The 25,266-nt window shown below is 39.6% G+C and overlaps 3 protein-coding genes across 5 annotated transcripts; 1 reads left to right on the forward strand and 2 right to left on the reverse strand.

Moving 5' to 3' along the window:
• Nucleotides 1–1,827: 1,827 nt before the first annotated feature.
• slc51a (solute carrier family 51 subunit alpha) lies at nt 1,828–10,879 on the reverse strand. The gene is made up of 8 exons (XM_044177034.1): nt 10,740–10,879; nt 7,842–7,993; nt 7,613–7,686; nt 7,116–7,274; nt 4,919–5,030; nt 3,388–3,534; nt 3,040–3,145; nt 1,828–2,864 (listed from the first exon to the last, which is right to left on the reverse strand). Exons 1-8 carry the CDS (start codon nt 10,813–10,815, stop codon nt 2,716–2,718), a joined length of 975 nt encoding a protein of 324 aa, XP_044032969.1. The 5' UTR covers nt 10,816–10,879; the 3' UTR covers nt 1,828–2,715.
• A 3,523-nt stretch (nt 10,880–14,402) lies between these two features.
• LOC122866853 (palmitoyltransferase ZDHHC20-B-like) lies at nt 14,403–23,551 on the reverse strand. Of its 3 annotated transcripts, XM_044177031.1 has the most exons (14): nt 23,370–23,551; nt 21,743–21,769; nt 21,294–21,388; nt 21,059–21,179; nt 20,871–20,940; nt 20,732–20,764; nt 19,939–20,059; nt 19,332–19,367; nt 18,963–19,095; nt 18,525–18,651; nt 18,097–18,186; nt 17,866–17,978; nt 17,715–17,762; nt 14,403–17,548 (listed from the first exon to the last, which is right to left on the reverse strand). In XM_044177031.1, the coding sequence occupies exons 1-13, from the start codon at nt 23,485–23,487 to the stop codon at nt 17,719–17,721; spliced, it is 1,128 nt and encodes a 375-aa protein (XP_044032966.1). In that variant the 5' UTR covers nt 23,488–23,551; the 3' UTR covers nt 14,403–17,548; nt 17,715–17,718. The 3 variants fall into 3 exon arrangements, with proteins under 3 accessions (XP_044032966.1, XP_044032968.1, XP_044032967.1); XM_044177033.1 differs by lacking the exon at nt 19,332–19,367 and having other exon boundaries at nt 20,047–20,059; nt 23,370–23,550; XM_044177032.1 differs by lacking the exon at nt 19,332–19,367 and having other exon boundaries at nt 23,370–23,546.
• Nucleotides 23,552–23,844: 293 nt separating this feature from the next.
• On the forward strand, nt 23,845–25,160 carry LOC122866855 (arylamine N-acetyltransferase, pineal gland isozyme NAT-10-like). The gene has a single exon (XM_044177035.1). The coding sequence runs from the start codon at nt 24,234–24,236 to the stop codon at nt 25,080–25,082; it is 849 nt and encodes a 282-aa protein (XP_044032970.1). The 5' UTR covers nt 23,845–24,233; the 3' UTR covers nt 25,083–25,160.
• The last annotated feature ends 106 nt before the right edge of the window (nt 25,161–25,266 follow it).

A 25,266-nucleotide genomic window follows, 5' to 3' on the forward strand; every position in this document is an offset into this window, starting at 1 on the left:
TTGAGAAGGGTTTACGTGGTTTACAATGGCTTTATTAATGAGAATAAATCATTAACTAATTAGAGACCAATTATAATCATAAGATATATATATCATAACAGAACATAATGAGAAAAACGTTTGGGTTGCCATGTTTTGAAAAGCTCTCTTGCTGGTTAATGCTCCTTACACTTGCTTGTCATTTTTTCCCCCCAAACTTTAATTTACAAACAATTCCGGCATATTATCCAGCTAGAAAAGGGTAAACAATTACTCAACATGCCAATAGTTAAAACAAATTGATGTATAAACATACATGTGTTATAAAAAAAAGATAAAACAAACAAAATAAAGTGAAGTTCTGTTAATATAAGCTTTATTACAATACTAAAGTAAATAGTAATAGTAAATAATAAAGTTTTGTGCCTTCTTGTTTTTCATTACTTTAAAGGATTTTATATATGATTTAAACTTGTTTAGAAACGCTATGGAATTATGAGAAACTTATGTGTGTAAAATTTAGCTAAACACAAAGCTGCATTGCAGCAGAGTTAGAGTGACACCAGATGCGATATCATTTCTTGAAATAGAGGGGTGAAAGATGGAGCAACAGGTGCCAGCCAAAACAACTGTATTCCATACTAAAAGAGGTCTGTGATATAGTATATATTATATATATATTATATTATATATATATATATGTATATATATAATATATATAATATATAATTTGACCCTTGATTGAAGAGTTTCACTGATTCACTGTATATACATTTTTTTTGAGTAGCATAAAGGGAACTACAAAACAAAATCTCATTATACAACACTGTGTTGTAAAATGATCAATAAATCTATCTTGTATCTTGTAAATTCAGCCTAAGTTTCACTCATGACACTTTCTAAATTACTTACTCACATGTACTACTGCAGACTTGATGGCTTATTAAAAGTTATAAACTCATAACCTTTTATTAAAGACAGTGACTTGACTATTAGTGACTCAACAGCCAGAGAAATTTTTTAACAACCTGGCCAATAAATTGTGCTTTTAAGTGACTTATAACTGATCTATCAAGCGTTAGTAAATTATTCATCATTGTTAAAGCCATTTGTCACTAGGCCTAAATTACAAGACTAGCCTAAACAACATGGAATCACGATTATTTTAAAAGACCACATTACTCGGAAGGATACAGATCTTAGAATTTCTGTACAGCCGCAAAACATTTTATTTTGAAGGTTGAATCTCCATACTTCCGGCCTATTTGGACTGCTTTGTTGTTTTGTGACAGCACGTACATTAGAAAGTCTCGACTCAACCGCACTTGGTACAGGCTTGTAGATGCACTGCGGTGATTGGCTTAAAACTAGGAGGCGAGAGACAGCAACAACCCAATTGGACGTTGGCGTCTCAATCAACACCGTTAACATTACCTTGTTTTTCTGCGGCCACTTAGTGTAATACTGTAATACACTCACAGTATTACGTTCATACACAGTCAATAGGCCTACGTGTAAAAAGATGTTATTTGTACTGTATGCGCTACAAACTGTATCGTTGCACTATAATATTCTGCACCGCATATGAATAACTGAATACATTTTGGAGCTTAATGTTTACAATTTCGGACTGTATGTAGACCATTGTTATGTCGACTGCCTGATACAGTAATACTAACAGGCAGGTGATGATAATAATAGGCTCCAATCCCACACAGAAGCTGTTCCATCCACCTGATTTTGGTTTCTATTGTCACCTAGCGGCACAAGATTAAAAACTACAGTGCGACAGGGCAACTGAATGGGAAAACTGAACATAACTGTAACAAATGACACCACAGAGTCATACAGTGTTTTAAATTTTATCTGATCATGTTTAAAATGCTTACATTGTACAGATGGTAATTATGACAGTAAAGGTCCAGTGGTTGTAACACAGAATGCAAATGCAAGACAAAAAATACTGTTTATCATCATTTATGCAATAATGCCTCACAAAAAAGACAGTGGATATAAAGAAGTGGTGCCACTTTATATTTGGGACCCCATTATTTCTTGTAATTTCCTGGAATTTAACAGAAATGTAACTGTAATTTCAAGGGAAAGTAATTTGGTACTTCAATTGGTCATTCATACCTGGAGAGCCTTTTAGTCAGTGCACAGCAGGTAGGCTGAAGATTCAATTTAAAAAAAAAAAAATAGACATACAATTCAACATACATGGTAAAGTAACATTTCTAATAATAAATGATTCATGAAACAATGTTTACTTGGGTTTAAATTGAGCAGTTCCTTGAAGAAAATTCATCTGGAAATAAACTGAACACTAAACTCAAGGATCACCAAACCTTTTCACTATTTTCCCTGTACTTATTACCAAATGACATAGTTTGGTCCAGGACACTTCCTTGGAAATTATAAGGGAATTATGGACCTGTAATAATAATTACCAAATAAGCCTCTTGCATATATACGTATAGATATACTGTATATATAAGCATGGTCTCTTTTTTTGGTAACAAGTCAGTTATTACTGCTGGATCCCACTGGATAAGGTGTGTGGTTGGTGTGCCCTGTCTAGCGAACAGTTTTGAAGAGGTTGCAAATCTGTGACCCGTAATGAACACCCACAAGATTAATGTACAAATAATTCATATTTATATTTATTCACATTTATTTATAGAATCGCTTAAACAAATACATACACACACACACACACACACACACACACAGTTCTCATGCAGACTGGAGGATTGCAACCATCTTGGTGTTTTCATTGTCATCACATTCTTCTTCAGGTAAAGGATCATACTGGCGACGATACAGCAGACGTGTTACCAGCGTGATGATGAACATCTCCAGGATCAAAAGCTGCTGACTCATCACTGTGGAGACAGAGAGGGGCAGAAAGTAGAGGGAGTGAAAAATCAAAGTAGACTTCAAGGAGTCATTCCTGTTGTTGTGACCGAATGAATACAGGGATGGATTGACTGTTGATTGTTGCTCATTATAGATAAACATGGATGAATGGATCGGTTGTATGAATGGATGTTGACTAACTGTATCCTCTGGCTGCAGCGGAGAAGGGCGGGGTGCAGGCGATGATCCTTTTCAAAGCCAAGATGTTGATGATAGCTGTTTGCAGCTGGCTCAGGATCAGCACCAGCTACAAACACATGCATATGTACACTGTTTAACCTGGCAAACAAAATGCTGGAAAATCCTGTAAAAAAACAACTTATGGCAGCCCAATAACCTGACATGTTATTAGAAATGTGTGTTTACTTACAGTCAGCCATATATAATTGAGCTGTGCTTGTTACTGTCCATCATTAGGTGTGTAAACAGCTGTTTGTGTTCTTATATAAGTGTCCAGCACGTGTGTTTCAAGCGTCTCTGGTGCCTTACCTGGTACATGGCGTACTTGGGGATAATCCTGAGTGTCCGCAGGGCAATCCTCAGGTGCATGAACATGATCGCTACAGGCCACAGTGCTATGATTGTCAAGATGCCCACAAATGGGTTGATCCATATAGCAGCTCCGGTAATGTTCAACTGAAACGTGGCCACACACACAGCAGAGTCAAGAAGTTAGCAAAGGCAACAAGGAAGAATAATGAAAGAAAGTGAACAGAACAGAGCTTCATATTTAAAGGTCAGACATCAGAGTGGTATTGATCTTCTCATCTAACTCTCAGCAAGAAGGCGAATAAGTGCATTTCCCAAACTATTGCTTTAACAAATGACAACACTTGCTAAAAATAGCTGAGGAGGTGTGAGAATCATTTAACTCTCTTCTTTCCTGATGCTTGACTTTCATTCAATTTAAATCTAAACAGAAAACGAGCTGAAATTAGAGGTCAACTATGTACAGTAGCAAAGAAAGATAAATCTCATGTTTCTATATAAATATTTATAAAAGTATGACTGTGCAGTTGAGACCAAAACTCTTGAGGCCTAATAATCTGATAAAAAAATACTTTCTCCTTCCAAGGATAATGGGAGCACGTTTCTAAATCCACATGCACTAGCTGCTGTTATCAAACTAAAGATATGCTTCTGCTGAGTGTTCCTCAGAAGCTGTCACCCAGGGTGTTGTTAGAAATGAATAGTGTTCAAGTGTACAAAACACATGCTTAAGTAATGCATAACTAATGCATCACTATGATTTGCATGTTTGTCACACTTAAATGTTTCAGATCATCAAACAAATTTAAATATTAGTCAAAGATAACACAAGTAAACACAAAATGCAGTTTTTAAATGAAGGTTGTTATTATTAAGGGAAAACAAAATCCAAACCTACATGGCCCTGTGTGAAATAGTGATTGCCCCCTAAACCTAATAACTGGTTGGGCCACCCTTAGCAGCAACAACTGCAATCAAGCATTTGCGATAACTTGCAATGAGTCTTTTACAGCGCTGTGGAGGAATTTTGGCCCACTCATCTTTGCAGAATTGTTGTAATTTAGCCACATTGGAGGGTTTTCGAGCATGAGCTGCCTTTTTAAGGTCATGCCACAGCATCTCAATAGGATTCAGGTCAGGACTTTGACTAGGCCACTCCAAAGTCTTCATTTTGTTCTTCTTCAGCCATTCAGAGGTGGACTAGCTGGTGTGTTTTGGATCATTGTCCTGCTGCAGAACCCAAGTTCGCTTCAGGCCCATATAATACAATAGCCATTGTAGCAAGATTATTACTCATCCAGAGCAAGTGGTAATGAGTGCACCATAGTAAGTTTTCATTTCTAGACAATCAAAACTACAAGCAAACAATAGGAAACATTGGGAATCTGGGCTGTAGTGACACACTAATTGACACACTAATATATTTTTATGACTCATCATTTAACAGTAAAAAGCTATGGGTACAAAATGTACAAAGAGAAATTAGGAATACAATAGCATGGGGAGATGCCATTTAGAATTTTCAACTTACATCAGCAAGGTCATAGGTCCCATTGGTATAGAGGACAATGGAAAGGATGGTGAAGACTATCTTCAGGAGAGCAAACTGGAAGGAGCCAAGTTTGAGCAGGAAGAGAGAGCGTCTGGTGGAACAGAGGAAAATATTTCACAGTAGCCAATTAAAAGTCTATAGTGGCATTCCCCATTGCCCTGAATCTATCCCAGATTACTACTGCAGGATGTTTTGAACAATTCAGAGTGGCCTTGGGCAAATCTTTATTGACTTTACACATATCCATGTTGCTCTTATATGTGCGACAACAATAGTCCCTCTGAGGTGCATTATACCTTTCTGATATCTTATGAAAAAAGAAGTGTTTCCCAAGAGACCACAGTTGAGCCTGAAACTAAGTTGTTGATGGGAAACGAGGCACTGCATAAAAAAAAAAGCCTGGGCATGTCTTGACTTGGCTATCATCATCATCAGGAAGGTGAATGCATGTTAAGTGGTGCATTGTGTTAGAAATAAGCACATCTGTTCATCATTCCCTGACACCAACATGCAGTTCATTCTGGTGAGAACTAAACAGACTGTACCTTCTACAGACAGATATACACAACAAACAATGTAGTTCGTTTAAACTGGATGGATCCATCAATCAACTGTGACACATAGTGAAAATGCAGCCAGTCTGTACTCAACCAGAAAGGAGCATGATGGGATTGCTTTCCTGCCCTGAAAAAGTTGAATGGCCAGGAGTGTGTTCAATCCGCATTCAGAGAACAGAAGTATATAATCCAATGCTGTATCTGCAGAGGATCGCTGAGGTTATGCAATCTTCAAACGGGCCACAATCTACATCAAAGACCTCCGTGCACTAGGCTGACCCCTCAAACAACATGTGATTGTAACCATCTTAGCTGGATCTGTGCCTCATTAGCATTGCAGGATGTTTCAATAACCACTTCAGTAATGCAGGGATTACTCAGTATTAGGATGCTCAGGATAATTCTGGTATATTCAACCTGGTGTATTTCCCATAAATTTGTCTATTGTGGCTCTATGGCTTGTGCTAACTTTGCGCTCACCACCTCCTTTTATAGAGATTCGTGGAAATGAGGACTTGTGCAACATGTATTGGGGCACCAAAACCCTATGGGAGCAATGTCTGTTCATTGCAGCTTTAAAATACAGACAGTTAAAGGAACAGTTTTTTGCTTTCTTGCTGAGAGTTCAGAGAGAAGGCCGATACCACTGTGTCTGTGTAGTAAATATGAAGCTGGAGCCACCTGCTGGTTAGCTTAGCTTAGCATAAAGACTAGAAGCTGAGGGAAACAGCTAGCCTGCCCTGTCTCTGAAGGTAACAAAATTTGCCTACCAGCACCGCTAAAGCTAGTTTGTTAACAGGTTATATCTTGCTTGTTTAACTCGTACAAAAAACAAAATATAAAAATAACAATTCGCCATTTTACAGGGGATTATGTGGAAAGCGGGGAACCATAAAAACCACAATTTATCTTTTGTACACTTTGTTTTTTGTACAGATTAAACAAATGAGATATAACATGTTAACTAGTGGGTCTTAGAGGTGCTAGAAAGCGGATTTTGTTACCTTTGGACAGAGCCAGGCTAGCTGTTTTCCCCTTTTCCAGTCTTTATAGTGAAGCTATGCTAACTGGCTGCTGGCTGTAGCTTCATATTTAACAGACAGACATGAGAGTGGTATTGATCTTCTCATCTAACTCTCAACAAGAAGGCGAATAAGTGCATTTCCCAAACTATTGCTTTAACAAATAACAACACTTGCTAAAAATAGCTGAGGAGGTGTGAGAATCATTTAACTCTCTTCTTTCCTGATGCTTGACTTTCATTCAATTTAAATCTAAACAGAAAACATGAGCTGAAATTAGAGGTCAACTATGTACAGTAGCAAAGAAAGATAAATCTCATGTTTCTATATAAATATTTATAAAAGTATGACTGTGCAGTTGAGACCAAAACTCTTGAGGCCTAATAATCTGATAAAAAAATACTTTCTCCTTCCAAGGATAATGGGAGCACGTTTCTAAATCCACATGCACTAGCTGCTGTTATCAAACTAAAGATATGCTTCTGCTGAGTGTTCCTCAGAAGCTGTCACCCAGGGTGTTGTTAGAAATGAATAGTGTTAAATTCAGCTCCCAAAGAAAAAGCAGAAAAGTTGTATTGATTTGTATTGATTGGTTACCGTGTGATGGCAACGTATGGCAGGCAGAGGCAGCAGCAGCAGCAAGGCCCCGTGCTGATCTTCAGTTTATGTCTCCCTGCTCGCCTCAGGAAAACCTCGTCGCCACCCACCTCCTCCAGCATCAGGATCAGGAACTTGAACACCACAATGGCAAAGTAGCTACAGAAAGATAAGAGGAGGAGAGACGGGTAATTGGAAATAAGGAATGAGGGAAGAAGAGTGAGGGATGCAGAAAGAATGAGACGAGTATGAAGAGGGGAAATTAGCTCACGGAGGAGAGTTTAGAGAATCAGTAGAGAAGTAGAGAAAATGAAAGCCAGAACTTCCACACATATTACACAACAGTCTCACTGTTTTCTATAAAACTCTCGGTAGGCTATGAAGTTCAAGTTTCCCCTCTGTGATTTGTTACTGCGGGGCTCTGTAGGTAAACAAAACCCACAGCACAGCGAGAGATGGAAGGTGAGGAAAAGAGAAGCAGAGAAAGAGAGACCCACCAGGCAGAGGTCATATCAGTAAACATGGTGGCTCTGGGGATCCACATCCCCAGACACGACATGGTGCCAATCACCTGAAAAAGAGAGGAGAAAGAGGGAAACACCATGTAAAGATACAGTATATTTGGCCAACATCTGTGCACATTGCCCTCGAATGGGTGAAAAATATCAATATTGCTTGTCTTTTGTCTATTGTCTTTCTGCATACTATCCACAGTGTTATTCTTACCGGTGCAGCCCCATTCACCCAGATGATTACACTCTTCTTATTGGCGGGCACTTTCCTATAGATGTAGATACACTCCTCTATGAAGACGAGCATGGACACTGTCGCCATAAAGGTGAGCACAGAGTACAAGATGATGCCAAAGATGTCCAAATCTGGAGGGAGGGAAGGGAAATTACAACAAATTAGCTGTCTTCAAATTTGAGCTGCGTCTCTGGGTCCACAGGTCGTTCTCCAGAAATTTAAATTTAATATGATCTTTGATTGTGCTATTATAAAGGTAAAGGGTATTTATGTTGTTAGAAATGTTTATTCAGGCAGGTTGAGTAAACGTCTACGAGAAAACAACAAGTAGTCTTGAAGCAAAGAGTGTAACATGTCCTGACAAGATTAAGAGTCTACAGCCATGCTCTGTCAGGTAGGTTTAGCAGGTACAATTTTAACCATTCATTTACATGTCAAACTGCTGGTGGCACTAGAGGTAGTAAGTCAATGGGATTCTTGCTTTTGGGATCATGAATTTCTGTACAAGATTTCATGGTAATACCATGCAGCTAGCATGACTAAAAATATATAGGGTCACAAGACAAAACTAGACTTGCAGGCAAGTCTCATGGGACAATGTGGCTTCACTGGAAACAGCATGCTACAGGGCAAGTTATGGAAGACTAATTTAATGTGAAAAAGGAGCTTCATACTATCTTCAAAAAATGTTTGACAAAATAATTTAAATCATTTAAAACTAATGGCTAAAAACTAATAATAGGCTAAGCAAATGTATTTTTTTAGCCACTAACTTTAACAAAAAACTGGGATGCCATATTTTGAGGGTTAACAAAATACTCATGCATTATAGTAATGACCAACCCAGACCTTAGCGTAGAATCTGTTGACCCCTTTAATTGTGTTTCTTTGAGTCGATTTTGAAGCAATGTAAGTGAAAACAGCAACACAGGAAATCAAATGCAGACTGTTGCCACAGACGTGCATATTGACAAATTAAAACAAGCTAGAGGATGGATAGATCCTCTAACTTTAGCATTTGTTGGAGCACCAAGTGTGTTTGTCATGTCACATGATATGGCAGAGCTTTGCGTCATCAAAATACCATTTTATTTCTTTTTCAGCCTCGAAAACAAACAGAACTGAAAGCCAGAGATGGAAAATGCGACTGGTTGTACAACATTAAACAGCGTTTGTTGTTTCAAAACTTGTGATCTGAAAGCAGCCATTAATTGTTAACGCATGTGGGTGGGATTATGCACAGTGGAAGAAAGTAGCTGGCAGGGTCTCATTTCCAGTAATAACTTTCGAGCAAGGCATCAGCAGACACACATGGTCACAAATAAATTGCTCAAACAGTTGTTTCAGAAAAAGGAAAAAGGTGATGACAAAGCTGCAGTCAGTTCGAAATGTAACAAAGAGTGTGAGGAAAGTCTGAGTAAATAGTTTCAGCATGTTGATCATGATTGTGAGTATTCTGCCAATCTGCATAATTTATTCTCTGGTATCCAAAGTCATTAGCAATAATCAGTACACAAAAAAACACACACACAGCTACACAAACATTGATGATTTCTGTCCGTAGGTGGTTACTGTGCCCTCTTGTTGTAGATACTTTTTTATCAATTGAAATTCCAATTGGTAACTGACACAGTAGACTTTTTGAATTGTTTCCAAATTCTAATAACAATGTTTTATTATGTTTTATCCATTTCTGTCCTTCTGTGTTCTGTTAGTTCTACTTGTAACCATCTGACATTGCATGCAGAATCCCATGTACAGAACATATTCAGCTTTATGCAGTTAAGTGGAGACTTTCTTTACTGACAAAACTGATCCAGATGGTACTTGTGAGACTTTCAAAGTCACAAGTATAGCCCAACTAATACTGGATTTTTTTTTTTAAAGTTTAAAAAATCTGATAATAAATTGGCCAATAAAAACTTTCTTTTTATAAAAAATTTAAACAAGGATCCTTTAAATTAGTTTTTTAAAGAATGATGACCAAGATAATTAGTGATCGGGGCATTTAACAAGTGAAAAATAAACTTGTCAAGAGCTCTCTGGTGGACAACCAACATTACCTAAATCATTTTATCGTGTACTGCAAATTCTTATTATTATCTGTTGGCCAACATATACGTGAATACAATATATCTATAATAAGCTAATATCTCCATGTATATTGGCCCTGGCCAATTTATTGATCAAGCTCTTATCAGAAGAATATGCTACAGTATGTATTCAGCAATCTTGAAACTTCAGGTGCTACTTATTGGATTACACATAATCAGTGATGCAGCAGTACAAAAAAGTGGATTATCTTTAACCTTAATTTAAAAAAGGTTAAAAAAAGAGAAAATGTTATAAAAATGACAACTGATACTAATCTTGCCTAATGTTTGCTGCATATGTCAGTGCTCCCAAAGCTGAGGATCCAGCAGGATCCTCCAGGAGGATCCATGGGTCCGCAGCAAAAATCTTATATTTATTTTTACTTTACTGGAAGGCTGGACAGAGAGAATAAGAGTAATGTAGTTTGTGTGTCTGGAAATGTGAAGGAACCTCCTTCTACTATCACTTCAGTCCAGGAAAGAGGCATGAAGACCACTATATGCTGTACAAGGGAGACCACCATCCTACAGTTCCCAAAGTGGGGTCCAGGAACATCTAGGAATCGATCAAGCACCAATTAATCACCACCAGACCACCAGTTTAGTTTCAGCAGGCAAGTCCATAAAAATCACACCTAACTACAGATGGATACCTGCGGATGAGATCTGATCTGGTGCACAATCCCTGTATAATCTCATCAGGTGGGGGTTCATGGGACAAAACTTGGTTGTTTGGGAAGCCCTTTAACAAACTGATCTGTGGTGTCAAAGCCAGTCTACTCACTGAGGATGATGTCGATGGCGAGAGGAGGTCTGTCCGTGCAGCTCGGGTCAGTAGTTCGGTTGGATCCATTATTCATTCTGACTCTTGTCGGCGGATTTTCCACAAATGCAACTTCCAGTTATCTCTCAGCTGCGCTTACGTCCACAGGCGCTCGGTGCGTAAAAGTCACTCTCCTCTCCAAAGATCCAAAAGAGCGTTCTCAAACTTTCCACAGAGGGATATCTGCTTTCCCAGGAACCCCGAAACACTTGTTGCAATCGCTGGACCCGCCTCTTCCCCGCTGTCGTAGGAACCACCACATCCTAGGTATGTCATCCTGTTGGCAGTCATGCAATTTTTTTTTTTTAAGAAAGCAGATTTGATTTGGTTGTTTTTTTTACAACATTTTAAAGCAGAATATAAGTGAAATTTGCCAAATCAACAATATTTGATTTGTGCAAGAAATTAGGAAACGTTTATCGATCGATTATATTGGAAATTAGCCTAAATCTTGTCACTCATACCTTATTTTTGCCATGCTTCATTTGTTGTGTTATGGTGATCTATGGTCTGTGGTGAAGCCTCTTGGCCTTTCTGCAGGCAGAGTCATTATTTCTCCTGGGTTCATCGGGATACAGTCCAAACTGGGTGGATTCTGAGGGGGCTCAGGGCTCGGACAAATCTATTACTTCACTGTCAGCCTGAGCTATTCTGATCGCAATAGAGACACATAACTTTCTCTACTCAGATGGGGATTCCCATTGGTTAACTGGGAATATTTTCACAAGTTACTGGAAAAACTCCAGTAACATTGATAATGTGGCTCAGGGTGGAGCAGGGGAAAGTTTACAGTTAGGTGTGTGTGGTATGAGAGGGAGCATTTCTTCGACTGGAGCCTGACGACAACACAGGCATTCACATCACATGTCCCCCCTCCCGTTCCCATAGCAACATGTGCAGGGATATCGTCATGTGAGGCATTTGCTGCAAATCTTTTTGCGCCCTTGGCTCCATTTGAATAATTTTCCACAACACTGAGAGGCCTGTATAGACATCAGAAACAGCACTGAATTAAAGCTAGTATTATACTGTATAGCAATGATGCCTAAAGGGCAGTTCACCAGGCAATAAAAGTTTCATCCCATCAGACAATTTCTGCATCCAAGTTGTTATCTCTCTTGAGAACTTGTTCTAACTTTCTTTGATTTGAGTGAATCTTCTTCTTTTACTTCTGAGCATCACCCCTGCACCAACTGACCTCATATCCAGGTTTTGTTTATTATATCTGTCTGTCCGTTCAGGCAAACTTGGCTTCCAGAGGTTAAAATAACTTGCATTTGTTTTTCCTTTGTTCAGAGATTAAATCTCTTTATCCTTGAGCTGCATGTGTAGACACATTTAAGGAATGACTACTAGAGATTGCTGAGAGGCATAAAAACAAGGATACACATCCTCTGCACAGTATTGCATATAGGGAGGATGAGAAGTACACAACTTGTAATGCTGTACACTATGTGTTCACCTTTATTACAAAATGCACAGTATGACTAATCTCTGTCTCACCCTATATGACCACTGAATCATTTCAGTCAAGTCTGAGCAAATCCATGCTCAGACTAATGGTTCTGGTTGCATCAAGGCACACCTTTCTATCCCAGACTCAGAAGAGATTTGTCCCGACTGGCCTGAGTTGATGAAATTAATAGAAAAGTTCCAGGAATCTAGAGAGCTTCAGTGAGAAGACATTTGTGGGAAATTCCACCCTGAAATGAATTCATATTTTGTTCCAGTTTACGTTCCAATTTATAAATTTGGCTGTGAAGATGATGTCATCTTGGGAAAAATCCCAACAAGATGATTAAGGGAACAGCTCAGCATGTTATAACGACAGGTGTGTTGATTTTACAGGGACTTTCTGATTCACAGCTATAAGCCAGACATTCAAATCGAAGTTCACATTGAGATGTACCCTTAAAGTCGATAGACCAACTCCAAATGTTGTCACCTGATCACACCATTCATAATGATGCTCTGATCTCCTGCCAAGGGACACTATGTTTGTAGATACTGACGTTACTACCCAAAATCACTGTTTAATGGTTCTCTTTAATGACTAAACCACCCAAAGGTCTTTGGTGAAACTGTGGCTGCTTTGGCCTTGCGGAGGTTAGAATTGTTTGGTTTTTAACAAATCCCTGTTTACTTTCCCTCAAAAACTGACACCAAGGTCATTACCTTGGGAATTTATAGCTCACATGTGCATGGACACACACCTTATAAACACACATGCACAAAAGAGGTAAAATCACTGTCAAAATTAAAAATAAAGTCATTGATTTGTATTTTTTATTATTGTTTTTATTAATATGGTGCAGGGTTCTTGTTCAGACTGTTTTATAAAGATAAACTTGCTTTTATGTTTTCTTTATATTAAGTGGTTTAATGTTAAAATCAGTACAGATATTTAACACAACAATGCAGTAATTGTCCAAAAGAGGAGTTTTTTTATTCCATTGCATCAAATGCAGCAGTATTTTGCTATGACTTTGCATTTACATGACATAGTATATGCCAAGTCATGCTGTCATCACCTTAGCCAGTGTGCTGTACAGATGTGATACACTGGGGCTCTGTCCCGTCCCCATATGTCTAAATTATGATGTACATACAGCCATGTCAGATTCTTTTGTAGAGAAAATGAACATGAAGCATGAGGGATTTGAGAGGATGTGCAGAGCAGTCAACAACAGTCTCAGCAGCAGATGTCAAGGGCCTGTGTGTTAGACAGATAAGGTCAAGGTTCATCCTGGTTCCTGAATTTCACTCCACAAAGGTTGTTGACCGCCTTCAAATACTGTGGGCATGAAGCAATTTGCTTGTGTTAGTTTTGTGTCTGATATTAACAAAAAGCATTTTTGTTGGACAAAAACCAAAGCAGTGTTCACTTATCCAAATCACAGTCTGTGAGCTGTATTTGCATCTTTGTATAACGTGCATCGAGTTATGTTTCACTCCAATTGAATGCTTGCAGATGCTGATACTGAGGAGCTTTTAGACACAAACGGTTCTCTGGGAAATTCTAGGAAACAGTGCAAAACTGTCCTTTTCTTATTCTCCTGTAATGTACAACGTAAGTTATGTTGTACAGTCAGCACTCGTGATATTTGACCCATTTTCTGCATTGAAGATTAAAGCCCCATTGGCAAAAAAAAAACAAAAACACATCCGCTCAATAAGTCTCACTCAATATCTACTTGTCTTAAACAATTAAAGGGGAATTCCACCGATTTTACACATTAAAGTCTGTGTACAGGTCTTGTGGCGTATTACCGCATATGTCAAGAATGTTGTATAAGGCGTTTTGTGACTCCAGAGGGAGCTGCACGAAATCTGATGAATCTGATCTGAGTCAGCATCGGTTGGGGTTAAAGACTACAAGTTTGAAAATGAAAAGAACCTGGGGTGTGGAGTTAGTAAGAAGTGTTTACCAGACCTCTGTAGCGGAATCCTCATCTCTGCTTGAGGCTAAAGGATATCTGTGGTTCTGTTGCATTGATTTTGATCTTTTTTTATTGCCCATCATGAGTCAGATAATGTTATAGGAGTGCTGTGCTAAATCAGTGGAGAACACTTTTAAATATATATCTTGAATTAATCAAAAAACTGATGAGAGCAAAATTACACTGGAGGTTTAAAAAAACATTTATTGTTATTTTCACGTTAATTTTGTGGAGGCATGTACTTCATTCACAGAACAGTAAAATTAATCAGACAAGAAAAATATATATGTAGTCTTTTTCTTACATTATCAATATATATATATATACACACACATTGTAAAATAGGACATTGTAACAAAAAGAAACCAAAATGCAGCAATAAGCAAGTTATGATCAGGATACATCTGCAACAGATGTATAATGTTTTTGCAAGTCTAAAAGAAGATTACTGAAATTAGACAAATTATTTCCTCCATTTTCACAGGAGTTTTTATGGCTTCATTTGTAAAGTTGAGACAGATCAGAGTAAAGCTAATTTAAAACATGTCGCACCTAGCAATAGTTGAAAAACCCCAATGTCTGTTTTAACACCATAATCCCTGTTACCATGATAAATCACATTTTTACATTAGTTAGGCGCCATGCTTTTGAGCATTAGTCAGTCAATTATGAATGTGCACAGACATGTAAAAATCTCATGGCTGCACAGAAGCATTTCTCCCAAGACAGCAATATTACAAAAGAACATTAAAGTAAGCATTACAAAATACACACACGCACTTTAGCCTCAAGGCCAAACAGCCCAGAAAGAGAATATAGGCAATCTGTCAAACAAGAAGACGACCGGTCCAATGGTGCAGAATCAGTGGCCATAGGTGACGAGTGGAACGAGCCAGGCTCCTTACAGGTGATCCAGGATATATATTTTTGCCTTTTCTTTAACTAAATATTTAGGGGTGAGGTTTAGAAATAATCTACACATGATCGGAACATAACCACGGCTTGGATCGTGATCTCTGACAGTAATTTAATCTGCTTATTTGAGATCAAACCACAGTGTGAATCTGATACTCAGAATACACACAATATCCTCCAATCACCTGTTTATAAAGAGTAATTATAAATACAATTGGGCTCAAAAAGGTCAAACGTGATTGGGAGGATAAAACATAAATATAAAGTCCAAAGAGCGGGCTGTTTTTAACGCTCCATCATTTGATCAAATACCCTCACTGTCCCGTCTGTGGTACATTCAGCACGACTGTGACAATGATTACCAAGAACACACTGTACAACACCACTAACTCACTCCACACGATAGAAACTGCTGCAAACTTGTACATCACCGGAGTCTGGTGGGATTTAGTTAGTAGGAGGCTCGTCCAGCAACTGTCAGGGATGTGATCGGATAGACATGAGCAATGACAGACATCAGGAATTTGCTGGGTCTCCCTTCAATGTGAAAAGTTGCATATAAATAACAAAAATCCTTGGAAAAGGATGTAACTCATTCCTGAACAATTGTTATTTGGTTATACTGACAAAATATTCTTTAACAGATATTCACATGTTGTGATATGCATGGATAATGAAATCTAATTCTCTGCAACTTTAAAAATTCTTCTTTTACAGATTTTGTTAGACCCTCAAAGTCACTGTCACATCCCAGATTTTCAACACTGACACAAGACAGCTCACGGTTATATTTTACACAAGCTGAGGCTCCTTTAACAGTTCAAGGTCACAACACTGAGCTGACTCCCAAGTACATACAGAGTAGACAAGGTGAGCAGAAGCGTAGTCGACACCTCTATTTTACAGTACGAGATAGGTTCAATTCACTTTCAAGTCAAATTAAATACGGATGAGTTATTACAACAAAAGAATGCATATTAAGTACATATTATGAAAATATTAAGTTCTGCACCTGTGAATTAGACTGAAAGTGAAGTGAGCCCTGAGCCACATGTTGATCTCTCCATCTGAACGAGGGCAGATAACAGGATCATCTTCGCCACCTGCCGGTCAGCACTGGTATTGCAAGCACATCATAACCCACTACAGGCAGGAGGGACAGATGAAACTTGTATAAAATATTGCGCCACAACGACTGGTAAATAGAATTTGGTTATGATGACATTGGCCAATGAGGTTAAGATAAAGCTAGGATGTTGTAAACATTTCAGGTTCAGAGGTCAGAGCTCCTGACAGGTCAGCCCTTATTTGGCAATGAGTGTTGGTGGCTTGGAAAGGTTGAACTGTAGAAAAACAGGATGTAGACATTGTGGTCTAGGAATCACAGATCGGCATGTGACATAATTAAACAGACTCTAAAAGAACAGGTAGTGACGGATGCCGCACATTGCACTGTGTGAAATACATCTCCCAGGTCAAACTGTCCATTTATAAGCAGCATGTTTTAACACAAACTGGCCACAAAAAACAAAAAAAAAACACATAAAGCTGATTTTTTTTAGTTTCTGTTAGTTCTTAAAAAAGAAGGAAAAAAAGCCACTTCAACTGTTACACACATTCACACACACACACACACACACAAACAAAACGCCATAAATCACAAGATCATCCAACAACTGTTATACCTGGGATGCTTTTTGGACATGATAAAAAAGCAGCACATTGTGTTTGATGAACATTGATAATCTACAAAGTGCAAATGTGCCATCTTGTGCTCTGACCAAAACGCCATCCAAAACCCAGCTACAGTCTTCCCTGTTTTGCACTGGTTCAGTCCACTGAACCATGTGGTAGAGTCCTCTGTAAGATAGTCTAGGTTTTGATGGGAAGCATCCATCCACACGAATGTTCAAAACAAATGCACTGCTCCAGCTCGTTCCCCACTCTTCACTGCAGCTTTGTGCCTTTAAAATGAGTCCTGGTGCACCCAGGAAGCTTTTGGCACAAAAAGTTTTCTCATTAAACATCAAAAGTATCTTATATTCCCTCTGGGATTCTTCCATTTTCTTACCATCAATAAATACTCCAGTTGTGAGAAAAAGAAAACTAAACAACACAAGGAAATGGATATAGAGTTGAATGCATGACTGTTAGCATGTGTGTGTGTGTTGGTGTGAGAGGGAACCAGCTTGTAGCACATGTCCTGTGGGGGTGTGAGATTTTCTTATAGCACTACATGCGAAAATGCCAATGCCATAGATGCATTATTGTGCCGTGATGGGCAAAAGAAATGCATTTCCATAGTTACTCTGAGTGGGTTTGTGGGGATGGGGTTGCGCTAGGACTGTTGCCATGGTGACTAACTAAACTGTTGCGTTGCTTAAGGCATCATATTAGGTGACTGAGGAGTTTCTCCTGTGGCAGTGAAGAAAAGAGAAGAAACAAGACGAAGATTCTGATTACACTCAAAAGTGACATAATTGTGCCACACTTCCATGTGAAAAATCTGACATCTGCACACAAAAAACTCAGAGCTGTATCCAAACATACAGACTGACTGGCATGGTTTAGTCATATTCACCTGGTTAGGACTCGCTCTCCACAGAGATTGTAATGGTTTCACTTTCAGCTGTGAAGCCAAACAGAAGATGTGATAAGGTGACAGATACCAGACAGTGAGTTGTTAATGTTAATTCTGTCAGTGAAATATCATCATGCCTGGTAGAGCTCACCTGATTTGAGGGTGTTATCAGCCAGATGTTCTCCGATGTTGTTGGCATGCTGGTTGTTGCTCAGGAGGTGATTATGTGACTCGCTGACCGGGCTCACAGGGACATTGGCAGCACTGAAAACAAATAAAAAAGCAAATGAACTGTGCAGCCACAACCACATCCAAAACATAAATCCTTTTCAGAGCCTAATGTCAAATAACAATCTTTTAGTACACCAAGATTTGAAATCACCTCTTATCAGCCTCTGGATGCAGGGTCACTGTGGCCTGCTCTACATCAGCATTGACCAGCCGTGTAGGGAACGTCAGACCATCTCCCTGACTGTAGTAAACAAGGAGGACAGGAGAAACTCAAGATTAGGCGCAGTCAGGTTAGATTTCCTCTGGAACGACAACAAAGGTAACGTGACATTTAAGGAGACCTGAGGAGGAGATCAACTGTTTTCAACTCCCTCTTTAGCTTGAAAACATCAGTGTCAGAGGAAGATTTCTTTTTTTTTTGGGCACTTGTAAGAATTCAGCTGTACTGTGCTGTAAATCCAACCACAGAATGCACAAACAGGAAACAAAGTCAATATATTGCTTGGATCCAGTATTGGTGACAGCGCAAAAAAAGAGCCTCTCTTCTTCTACGTTCAATTCTACATTTGTCTCCTTTACCTGGTAAAGACAGGCAGCAGCCAGTACTTCTTCTGGTCTCCAAACACCTGAGCGATATTCTTCCGGAAACCAAGTGAGAAGCCATTCTTATCAGAGCCTGTCCTAAAAACCGGTGCTCTGAACGCCTCTGCAGAGAGGGAGCAACATGGAGAGACAAGAATGGACAGAGAAGACAAATAGAGAGGTCATTAAAACAACAAACAGGTGAAATTTCACTTGATGAGAAAGGACAGGACTGAAGAATCTGTGAGTATGTGTGGAAAATTTGTAATTTCCAAACCGGGAAATTAACATTACAAATCTACAACACTGCTGAAAACCTTTTAAAAATTGTGTAAGCAAATTCAAAATCAATGCAGGATAAATACATACAGAGAAATGTGTTTTTTAACTGGTTAAATAACACGAGCACCTGTTGAATGTGTGTGTATTTCTTACCTATAGTGGACCTGTTCTTCCCTACAAGCCACAGGTGGTAGCTGAAGAGGGACAGAATACTAATGCAGAACATGGCCGCCACAAAAAAAAGGAACAAGACGTGGAATTTGGCGTGAGTGTCTGGCAGCTCATTCTGGGGAAGAGATGGGAGAAGAGGAGAGCGAGAGAGGAATCAAAAACAAATTCACATTCAGGATATTTATGGAAAGAAAGAGAAATAAGAGAGAGAGAGAGTAAAAAAAGAAAAGAAAAAGAGAAGTAAGAAGAGTGCCATGTGAACCATGTCACTGCACGCACATCACGACAAAAACCATGGCAACGATGGTGAGGCACTGCAACACTAAAGGCTTTGGAGGATAGCTGGGTTACCTTTGGGCAGTTCTCTGCCGATTTCCTCCGGCAAAGCTTTAGTACAAACAGAAACAAGACTGGTTAGCAACACAAGGAGAGAAAAGGTGGGAGGGGAGGAAGCACTTAGAAATCAGTAGGCAAACACAAGTCAAGGCCAAGTTGGATGAAAGGGGGAAAAAAATTAAAGAAAAGGAGTGGGTGAATGTACAAAGTGTGCCCAGAATGGAGAGAACAAAGGGATGAAAGAGGAAGAGATGAGAGGAAATTGAAGTGAAAAAGCGACAAAATAGAAAAAAAAATGGATGAAGAGGAGGAGGTGTTTGCGACCGCATGAGTGGTGTGACTGATGGTTCTGATAGTGGAGAGGGAGACAGAAAAGAGAGAGACCGGAGAACAATGACCCAGTGTGCGAGAACTGGGGATAACAGAAGGGGAAAGAGAGAGGGGTGGAAGGGTGAGAGAGGGCAGAGAAAACAGAGGAGCAGCACAGCTCAGGACAGGAGAGGTCAGCACCATGCACAACCAACTCAGAGGATGCTCATCCAGGCTTCGACATGCAACATCACACAGACGCACAGTCGCATTCACTCTGTGCCGAGGACTACGTCTGCATATCATTACTCACTGTCCAGAACTTTATGAAATATTGCAGTACAGTGGCTGCAATGAACAAACAGTACACCAGCGAGTAGGCCAGGAAGAGGATAAAGAATTTGTAGTTGGAGAATCCTACACAGTTGTTCACCCTGGAGACACACAAACACACAAAAAGGTCAGGTTTGACATCATTTCCTCTGCACAGAAGTCTTATCAACGTGAACTTTAAAAAGGTGGAGGCGCTGTGTTACTCTTATGGTTACAATAGGCTATAGTTTGCTTTCTTAGGTACAAATCAGAGTAGAAGGCTCTGTTACCTTCTTGTATTTAGTTAATCAATGTTCAAGATGCCAAACTTTACAAGGAAAAGTTTTGGCAACGTTTCATGCTGCAAGATGAGACGTTATTATAAAACAAATCCAAATCAAGTATTTGTAACATTAACTATTAGGTCTTCAACAAACAAATGAAAATAGCTGAAGGAGTATCAGTTCAGAAACCAGTTTGCTTTTGGTTGACTGTGTTATGCTCAGCTTTTGCAGTATGAGGAATTGCTGGCTATCAGATCTACCTCCTAATGCTCATAAACCTGCATGAAGCAACCAAAAAATACTCATAGCACTGTACGTTTTGCCATTTTACCATGACCAAAATAAGTGAAACTGAAGGGATTAACATTCAACAGCTAGATGGACCTGTTGCAAATGTGCATATGGCTGGCATGATGTGTGAACCATCCTAACGCACAGGAGTAAAAGTAGGAATAAAACGTGAGATGTCATATGTGCAGTATCTCTCCTTGTTTAGCAGGTCTTACATACCAGGGGCAATGGTGGTCCATCTTCAGCACACACCTGCCACACATAGCAAGAGAATAGAAAAAGATGAGAAAGCTCGGCATTGTTTTTAAAATATCTTGGTTCAATCACAGTTAGTTTTCAATAAATATGGTTATCTTACATGTCACACGCGGAGCAGTGATGACACCGGTCTGGTTTGACAACTTGACAGCGGTCACAGTAACGGATTGCTGCATCATGTCAACACAGCAGTATCTCGTTAATGGACAGCTCCGACACAGCGGTGCAAACAGACAAGACAAATTCATTCTCACTCGCAGATTCACATTTGGACACACATAGACGCACCTCCGGCTCCTGTGCGGGTGTACAGAGGCAGACTGGTGGCAGCTCTCCACAGGATCTCTTGCTGGGACTCTGGCCTCTCTTCCTTCTCATAACGCTCCTTCTCAGCCTTGGGCAGGCAGAACTGGAGTGGGGAAAGCAGCAAACAGATTTTTCTTTGAAATGCATTCGTCGAGTTGACTTTATGTCAACAGGGGATTACAGAGTGGGCTTGTTTTGGAGAATCGGGTTATTGTACCTCTTTGGAGGGGTTAGCAGGCTTGGTGAAGATGGTCTTCCAGTAAGACCATACAAACATGATGAAAGAGAGGTGGAAGAAGATCAGGTAGACAACTGGAGGGAAACGTTAAGCAAAGCGTCAGGACCAACAAAATAGATTCTGATATGTACACTTACACTGATATATGGAACTGCTGCTGTCACTTGGGATATGTAGAAACACTGTACATCTACATATTAAATTAATGAGAGAGGGAAGTTAATGCTGAATGAGGTACTGCTCTGCTTCAAGCAGACCGACATCAGCACTTTGAGAGAGCACGTTGTCTGTGCCAACCTTTTTTTTTTTTTTTTTTTTTTAGCTAAGTGCACAGAGCATATTTCACATAGCAAACTAGCTCAGTTCAGTAAACTTCCATTCACAATGTATTAAATAAACCCCAACTCTTGACACCCCAAGACACTCACTTTGCTCTCCTATACTGGGAATGGTAACTGTAAGAGAAAAAACAGAGAAAAACAAAAATTTTTAGATAAGGAGGAAAGTGTCACCTAGACAGTGACAGTCATATAGTAACATTAAAATCAGTGGTTACAGATCTGACAGTGGGCTTAACTGGGAAGAGAGAGCATTCATCAATATTGCATTTGGATTAATAAATACTTTACAGAAGTAATGCTCCTGTACAGTAAATCTAAACCATCTAGTCCAGTGGTTCCCAACCTGGGGGTGAGGACCCCCCATGGGGGTTCCAAGATAAATTCGGAAGTCACAAAATGCTTAAAAGGCATAAGAATGAAAGAAAAAAATACAAATTTCTGTTACACAAAATCATTCTTGTATATTCCACATTTTCTCAAGTTGACAAAACAATCTAACCACAAGGTCCATTCAGCGGCTGTCACGAAGCTTTCAGTCATATCACACAACCTTCCTCTGCAGATGGGGTTTGTCCAGTTGTCATTTCCATTTATCTGAGAACTTTAAGAACTTCCCGTCCACCTTGCGAGGAGATCGTTTTCTTGGTTTCTACGGTTTCCAAGTTCAAGAATGAACTTTCAATCTCGACGTTTGGGCTTATGTGGGAGAGAAAAGGTCCCCAAGCACCCAGAAACATGAGAATTTGAACATCTACAGTTCCATCAGAAATGGACAAACGCCATCTGCTGAGGAATTTTTTTTAACTTTCACTATCAAATTTCGGCTTTTTTTCCCTTGTAAAACACTGGATTCTTTCACCTTTTCAGGCTCCTAAAAATCCCTCAGATCAAACTATCTGAGAAAGAAAAATCACTGCTCATAACTCAGGAGCACACCAAGGCCATAAGTATAATCTGTAATGTGGGGATCAAACACAGATATTGGCTCATTTTAAGCCGTCACAAACAAGGGGGGTTGGGAATCACTAATCTAGTGTTCATTCCCTGACACCAAATCTGTGTGTGTATGTATATGAAGATACATTGTTTAATTAAAGAACACACTACGTAAAATTAGACCCCGACACCAAATCTTATACAGTGGCGGCATCTGTGATATGAAAAAGTTTTGTTTACGCCTGAAATACACAAGCTATACATCATTCACAGTTTAAACATTAAAATTAATTTTGTTCCTTTTCGTTTAGCTATAATGTTACAACATTTTCTCTGATTTTAATGCAAAAACTGTCCGAGCCAAATCAACATTTTTCCCGTGCCAAGCTAATTACCGGCAGGCTAGCTAGAGGGAAGTATTTATCTGGCCAGGAGGCAAATACCGTTTAGTTGGCGTTTTAATTCTCCATCCAGTCTCCATTCAGCTCGACATAAAACAACACAGAGGAGCCGGGCAGCAATATTAACAGCACGGTGAAAGTTTTTATTTGTCCAAAACACATTTTCCATTAATATAAGGCAACCCAGAGCGATGGCAGCTAACAGATAATTAGCTGTATCTAGATTTGGATAGCCTTGCCAACACCATTGTTGAGCTGCAGTCCATTTACTTCCTGCTGGCCAGCAGTAGCTGTATGTTTGTGTGGACAGCACAATGAAAACAGCAGCGGTTAAAGGCTTTAAAGAGCCAACACACTGCGGCAGGACGCATACTTACATATACAAAGCTCCACCACATAAGCATAATACGACCAGCAGACGACCAGGGCGATAAAAATCACAGGTATCCATGCTAAACCCCGTTGACAGCATCTCAGTACGTGTGTAGGCGCCATCTTTCTCCCTCTACTGGGGAAAAGGGAGTGTCGATGTGTGACGTCACTTGAGCAAACAGACAGGAGGTGGTCTGCAAATTCTTTTGTAATTAACTTAAAGATATTGATTGGAATAAAGCGTGGTCATTACCATCTATACGCTTTTTTGTATACCCAATAAGGTTAAACAATATACATGTAATAATCCTACATAAAGTTTTCAATTTATTACGGAAAAATGCAATTTTTATAAAGGAAAACCTTCACGACTTTGTATATTTGATAAATTCCATAATATACACCAAAAGAAAAATAGTATATACACACAATTAAATGTTATGATTCAATATTTTATTTGAAAAAAGTTTAATCTTTTTATTATTTATCTTCCTCTATTTTCGTCCTTTTTAGTTTATTATATTTGCATTTATATGATTTCATTGTGCCCTGTTTAACATTTATGAAAAATGGGAAATTGTTACATTTTTGATTTCACAACTGCTTCTTAATTAATAAAACTATCCTACATTAAGTCACAAATCAGCCTTATTCTTGTAAAAAAAACCTGTTATGAAGCAGGAACTGACTTAAGGGCGGTGAACATGCCCTCAAGACATAGATTGAAAGTAATTCAGCAGCAGGGGGAAAAAACTTAAAGAAAAACACGCGGACCGTACTGCTTTAAACTGGTTAATGACATACGTTGACTAAAAGTTAAAGTTGTAAGGCGTCATCTTTTAAAAACAGCTAAAGTTACTTCCGTTGAGATGGACGTGGAGACATATTTGTCGCGCGTTGGGTTTGCCGGTCCAGCTGAGCCCAGCCTGGACGTGCTGCGGTCACTGCACACCTGTCACCTGCTGTCGGTGCCGTTTGAAAACCTCACGGTGCACAGCGGCGGACGAGTTCAACTCGACCCTCCTCTTCTGTACGACAAGATAGTGAACCAGCGCCGAGGTGGTATCTGCTTTGAGAATAACGGCCTCTTCTCATGGCTGCTCGACAAACTGGGCTTCCAGGTAACACTGCTCTCTGGTCAGGTGAAGAGTTTGATCACGGGTTACTACGGGCCACCTTTTGACCATTTGATCCTCATGGTGAGCTTTGATGGGCAGCGCTGGCTGTGCGACGTCGGGTTCGGTGTCCAGGGCTTCAGCGGCCCCCTTTCACTGGAGACCAGTGCCCCTCAGCAGCAGGCCCACCGAGTGTACCGCATCAGAAAGGACATGGGGATGTGCTTTCTGGAGTGGCAGAGGGAGGAGAACAGAGGGGCAGATGGAGACTGGGCAGAGATCTACAAGTTCACCCTAGAACCTCGGTGCATGGATGACTTTGCCGAGATGTGCCAGTACCACCAGAGCTCCCCCTCCTCCCTCGTCTTCTGCAAGTCCCTCTGCACGATTTTAAAACCAGGTGGACGGCTCACCTACACAGGCCGCAGACTGATCAGCACTACATTTCCAACAGAGGGAACAGGGAGAGTGCTGGAAACCACAACCAGGAAACTTAGAGATGAGGAGATCCCGGGTATTCTAGCAGAGAAATTTGGAGTTATACTATATTCTCCACTCGTACCAAAGGATGAGGCAGTCACACCACCACCAGTCATGTACTGATCATGCTTCCACATGGGATATCTTTACACCTCCACAAGCAAAATTATGTGAAAAATCTTCTCATTGAGATAACTACATTCAGTTTTTGTTCATCCACGTACTTGCTCATCCACTAAGAATTTAAATTAATTTGAATAAAAACTGCCACACCCAAATGTTAAACAACCACATATGTACAGTACTT

The sequence above is a fragment of the Siniperca chuatsi genome, linkage group LG19, assembly GCF_020085105.1.
Source record: "Siniperca chuatsi isolate FFG_IHB_CAS linkage group LG19, ASM2008510v1, whole genome shotgun sequence".
In the NCBI taxonomy this organism is placed as follows: Eukaryota; Metazoa; Chordata; class Actinopteri; order Centrarchiformes; family Sinipercidae; genus Siniperca; species Siniperca chuatsi.